The sequence below is a fragment of the Anomalospiza imberbis genome, chromosome 11 (genome assembly GCF_031753505.1).
Source record: "Anomalospiza imberbis isolate Cuckoo-Finch-1a 21T00152 chromosome 11, ASM3175350v1, whole genome shotgun sequence".
In the NCBI taxonomy this organism is placed as follows: Eukaryota; Metazoa; Chordata; class Aves; order Passeriformes; family Viduidae; genus Anomalospiza; species Anomalospiza imberbis.
In genome coordinates, this window is record NC_089691.1 from 22,702,727 (window position 1) to 22,708,726 (window position 6,000).

Here is a 6,000-nt window from a genome sequence, read left to right on the forward strand (position 1 = left end):
TGACAATTAATCTTTATTAGGACTCATGTCTAAACTCCCTGCCATCCCTGCACATGGCCTGCCTGGTGCCCACACACAGAGGGCTCTCTAAAACCCAGCTGCCAGACCCACTGAGGGGAAGGGGTGCAGACAGCCAGGAGCAGCGTGGAGCAGCTCTCCCGAAGTCTCACAGCAGAAAGCAGATCAGAATCATCAGGATCCTCTCCCTGCTGCAGACAGCTCCACCAGAGCCAGCTGAGCTATACCAGGCTTGCTGGGTGCCCTTGGGTGACGCTTCCCCACATTTTGTTAAGCACAACAATTAAGCCAACAGACATCTTCTATCTGTTTCTGTGATTAATACTTAGCAGTTTCCCTCCAGCCCCCACAAAGGGGTGCAACTTTCCCTCTTGCACAGAATCATTTCATTGAATGAGCTGTCAAGTCCAAGCCTTGATGTCTTTCCACGTTGGGAAGCAAAGCTCCTCCCCCGAGCAAACCAGAATCCTGGAAAATGATTTGGCATGGGAATTTTCCCAACATTTTCTGAGCAAAGTGGGAAAGTGCAAGAGGTAGGAAAAGAACATAGACACAAAACAAGGGATGCAGCTACTGCAATAGAAGAAGTCAAAGGAAGTTAATGGGCAACGGTAAATTAACCTAAACTTTATGAAAATGAGAAAGAATACATTAGTTTTCTTTGGCCCAAGTCTGCAAATCTTTTTAGTGTTTTTAGATGCTAAAACCATCAAACTGTGGTTTTATTATCAATTTAGACGGCAACTAAGAGTCACAGAAGTCAAGGAATCATCCCTGTGCCACTATGCAGGCAGATGCACCACTTGGAGAGCCCCACCTCCAGGACCACGCAGGACCGTGTCACCTGCCAGTCACACAGGATGCCACTGCCGCACAGCAGTCTCCTGCCAACAGCAGCCAGAGGGATCACACAGGCACCTGTGTTTTGCCAGGGTTAAGGCAAAACTGCAGGAAGCAATATAAAATTAAACAGCCAATCAACACAATGCGCAATTTTCTGCAAGATTGCCAATGCTGGACCATAGGCGGTTGCATCTCCATAATTAAAACTGGTTTGTTTTGCTGCATTAAAGCCACAAATCAGGCATGTAACCATAATGAGGGAGAGACATTTATTTAGATTTCTGGCCAGATAGACAAAAAAAAACCCCTGTATATCTCAAAAGATGCACTTTAAATTGTGCATCCAAGGATCTGCTGTGTTCTGTATTCCGCAGGCAGCTGTCATGTGGCAGTTGTAAATCTGCAGCCATATCTCCATTGGTGTTTATTTTTAACACCACCACTCCTGTCTGCAAGGCTAAGGCAAATAAGAAAACCTGCCTCCTAAAAGTGTTCTTTTCTGGTACCATCCGGCAAGCATCTCCTGCCAGTGCCGGGGCCAGCTCTCCCCTCTCTGGACAGCTGGAGGGTGCAAAGCAGCAGCAGAAGAGAAGGACAGACCCTGGATAACTGACAGGAGAGACCGCACCGTGGGAAGGAGCCTGCCAGCGCTGCGTGTGTGCAGGAGAGGTGAGAGAGGTCTCCATGCACGGGCAGGCTGCAAACACTCTGCAGAGCTGCAGGAACTGCGCCTGCAGCCGCCGCGGACAGCAGCCATCATGTACTCCCACTCCCAAAAGCAGAGTGGCACCGACCCAGAGCCTCACACACCCTGCAGCACTGTCAGCCCCTGTCAGCAGCCCCCAGCCCTCCCAGACGCCCAGCAACACCGTGTGCAGCAGGGCTCTCGAGCAGACCCACATGCGCCCCACACACCCCCACCCCCACTACCTTTCCAAGCATTTTCAGGACAACTCCCTCCCACCATGAGAGGAGCAGACACAATTCTCCAGGGAAGGAACAGAGCCATCATGGCCAATAAATCACCCTGTGCATGAAGATAATTCCCAGTTCAACCCTCCCCCTTCCAATCTCACTCCCCACACAGCGCGTGGGCTCCTCGATTGCTGGACCCGAGGCTGCAGCACCCGCACGTCGGGCAGCGCTCAGCTCCCACCCCGCAGCTACCGACAGCCACCCCAGCCTTTGCTCTAATTCCCAACAGCCAGAGCCTTCAGCCAAACTTCCCTGAAATCAGCCTCGGTAACTTCTTTCCCCCTCCATGTCATTCCAGGTGTGCTGTCAGCTCCTCTCTCTGGTTTTGCGCACCTGAGGCACTGCTGGCAGATCAACGCCTCACCCAGCGCTGGCTGACACCTCGCAACAGCAGCACCCTGCCCACTTCCAATCCTCTCTGACCTCGTCTTCAAATGCATTTCCAGTGCAGCTCTGCTGGGGTTACTGCTCTTCCATCCATGCTGACATACACCCTGGAGCTCACACTCAGGGTTTTCCACCTTTCTCCCTTCCATTTTCCTGTCCATGCCCTGGGGACAAGCACTGTGTCGTGTGCAGATTCCCGGCCCATCCTCCATAGTACGAGATCACCGCTTCAAATTTTCATCTATTATCATCTTCATATTTCAGCATTTCTGTATCAACACTTTGGTTGTTAGTCCCCCTTGCCACCACTTCCCCTCTTTATCTCTGTTTCTCCTCCATTTTAGTCTTCCTCTGGAGGTTTGGGCATCACTTCACGAGGGTAGCAAGGGATTAGATATGAACAGTGTAATGACTCAATCCTTGAAGAAAATAAACAGGATATCTGGGATAATGAGGTAGTCTACATCCAATTCTTCAGTCAAGCCAGGAGAGACCAAACTGTGCACAAGTGGAGGTGGGTGTTCATGGTCACAGCCACAGCCTCAGAGAAGCTTCAGATGATCACAAACCCTGGCCCATGTCGGGCTGCACACTCAACACACAACTGAGCACAAAAAGGCCCGCTCCTTCTGCAGTGCATCCTCAGGCACCAGCCCTCCTTGGGTCCCTACAAATGCAATGACCAACTGCTGTCCTGCCTGCTCAGCCACCTTTGTTCACATTGCTCCTATTTAGTGAGGAAGCACAGGTCACAGCAGAGCTCTGCACCGATCCCTCTGAACTGGGGTTATCCTCCTCCCAGTTTAGCAAGGTGGGAAAATCAGGACCACCCTGGTCCCCACAGAGAGGTGACAGCAAGTGATGGCTATCCAGTCACAGCTGCGAGGACTGGAGCCCCTGCACCTCACCGTGGTCACCCCAAGACCATGCTGGTCCTGCGACAGACCCCGTGTGTCCAGGGCTGGAGCTGCCACCTCCCCAGAGGCAGCGGGCGGGCAGCACACACGGGCCTTGGGGCACGACTGCCCAGCTCTCCCCAGCTACAGGCACACCCTGTCAAAATAAGAATTAGCCTTTATTCAGCTGAAAACACAGACCAAGTACCCTGTATCAGGAATCGGACATTCCTGGAGGTGTAATTATGCACAGAACAGTACCAAGGAAATTATTACTGGCCCATCAGCAAACTGTCTGCATTACAGCTGCCCAAAACGTGATCACTGTGGTGTAATGTAACACCCTCACACACTCCAGCATTAACTGCCTCACATATGGAAACCATGAGGCTACAGAAGCCGGGCCAAGAATGATCATGGCCCATGAGTACTCCAGTCACAAACAACAATCAGAAAAAACGCTGGAGACATCCACAGCAAAGCTTTTGGAACAGCTCAGAACCAGTCCTGCCTCCAGTGACCCCTCTGCACCCTGAGCACCTGAGAAGTAGGAATCACCGGGCCCAGGACATCTTTGAGAATAATGTGAAACCATGGGACAGTCTCTAGGAACAAATGCAAATCCCCTCCCAAAAAACGAACAATACCACAGACTAAAAGAATATTTCATCTACTTAACTGCAGGGTGCAATAACATCAATTTGCCCAAATTACACACAAGCAGAAAGGTAATTGGCACAGAGCAGGGCGTGTTGTGACTGTTCCATCACTCTTCGAGGCCAGCTACAAAAGACTGAAATTCACGAAAGTAAACAATGGCACGAAACCAACAGCCAGCCCCTTCCCCAGAATCCCTCCCTCTGGCATCGCGCTGCCGCAGTTGGGCAGAGACTTTTCCAAGCGGAGTCTGTGCAGCCCAGCCATCACCCAGCCGAGCTGGGATCTGGAGAAAAATGGAAGCTCTTGAGTTTGCACAGGCACAAGTTAATCTGCAGAAAAGCTATTTTATACTTTTAATTAACCATGTCCTGGACTTAAATATAATGAAGTGGTGAACAGATATCCATATAAAACAACTGAGCAAAGGGAGAGTGGAGCTGGTTTTATATAATAGTGGGGGGACTAAAGGAGGCAATGCAAGTGAAAGGCATGAAGGCAGCTAAGAGTATCCTCCGTCTGAAGGTGGGAAAAGGAACTGTCATCAGCTAATAGAATTAGCAATTATCGCAATAAGGAGTTGATTTATTAAGTTATCCAGAAATGCCCATTACTACAGTTTGGTACCAATACGAAAATCCTTGGGTGCGCAATAGACAAAAGGTTACACAGGCTCATTTCCCTCTGCCTCCAACCTGCTCAGCCCTTCCCTGGGCTGCAGAGCTGCCATGTGTCACAGGGTACCAACTTTCCTTCGAAACAAGATTAACTTGGAGGCTGGGATTTGCTGCTCAGTGGTCTCTATAGACAAAACCTCTAGTTTTATTCCTCTCCAACACTCAGGAACGCAGCGACTGCCGCCCAGCTCCGCACCCCGCACCACTACCGGCACTTGCATAATAATGACTGCGGGCCTGGAGGCGAGGGGCCGGAGCACGAAGGCGACCTTCCTTACATAAGGACCGCAGGATCGATGCCCTCGGCACCGGGAGGCCGCGGGCAGCGCCCCCGACCCCGCGCAGTCCGGGGCTCGCTCAGCCACCGCTGCCCGGTGGGCGCAGGGCGCTGCCCCGGAGCGCGGCCGCGGCCAGCGCCGCTTCGGGGGCGGAACGACCTCTGCCCATCACCGCCGCCCCGCACGCCGAGCCCCGCACGGCGAGGGCAGCGCCCGGCGAGGGCAGCGCCCGGCGGGCAGGGCCGGGCCGGGCCGGGGCTCCCCCGCCGGTGCCTCCGCGGGGCCGCGGCTCCGCGGCCGGCGCTGCCGCAGCGCGGGAGGGGCGGGGGGCGGCGGTGCAGCCCCCGCGGCCGGAGCCGGCCCGTCCCCGCCCCGCCCCGCACACAAAGGCGGCCCCGCCGCGCCCCGCACCGGCCCGCGCTCCGCACCTTTGACCTGCGCCTCGTAGTCGGCGATGATCTCTTTGTCCTTCTTGAACTTGCCCTGCGCTGACATCGTGCGGGAGGGCGCGGGCCCCGCCGGCACCGCCGCGCTCCGCCGCCTCACCCGGCCGCGGCCCCGCCGCCGCCAGCGGCCGCCGTCATTGGCGGCGCCGGGGACACCGCGGGGACCCTGCGCACCGCCCGCGGCGCGGGGAGCGCAGCGCCGCCGGGCGCGGAGCGCGGCAGGGCAGAGCCGGGCAGGGCACAGCCGAGCCCAGCCGAGCCGAGCCGAGCGCAGCCGCTCCCGCCGCCGGCCGAGGCGGGGCCCTGGCGCCGCTCCTGCGCTCAGGTTGCGCGCGGGGCGGGCGTTCCGGAGCCCCTGCCCCGCCCCGGCACCGCCCCTGCCCCGCACGGCTCGGCTCGGCTCGGCTCGGCTGGCTCAGCCGCGCCCCCGGGCCGGGCGGCCCCGCCGTGCTCGGGCACCGCGGGCTGCGGATCGCCCCGTGTCCCGCCCCGTGTCCCTCCCCGCGGCATGTGTCGCTCTCCCCGCGTGTCCCCCCCTCCCGGGGCGGCCCCTCCGCAGCCCGGGGCTCCGGCACCATCCGGTCACCGCTGGGACAGCGCGGGTGCACTGGAGCAGATTTGTCGCTCCTTGTTAAAACTAAGGAAAAAAGGAGAAAGTGTTCGTTCCAGCAGAAGCAACATCAGTGGTGAAGGCACTTTATCAGGGGTCCTAGCTGAGCGCTCGGGACCCGGTCCATGGGCCTCACACACTTGCCAGCAGCGTGTGCGAGGGCACACCCGAGCCCTGGGACAGGCGATGCGCGGACTCAGCCTCTGCAGATCC

General features: G+C 56.6%; 1 protein-coding gene across 2 annotated transcripts in view; it reads right to left on the reverse strand.

Annotated features, from left to right (window-relative positions):
• SRGAP3 (SLIT-ROBO Rho GTPase activating protein 3) overlaps positions 1-5,355 on the reverse strand; it is a 77,049-nt gene extending 71,694 nt beyond the window's left edge. For both annotated transcript variants that reach the window (XM_068202384.1, XM_068202383.1), the window contains exon 1: positions 5,160-5,355. In XM_068202384.1, the coding sequence (XP_068058485.1) occupies positions 5,160-5,226 (67 nt within the window). In that variant the 5' untranslated portion in view covers positions 5,227-5,355. The remainder of the gene's footprint in view (positions 1-5,159) is intronic.
• Positions 5,356-6,000: the final 645 nt, after the last annotated feature.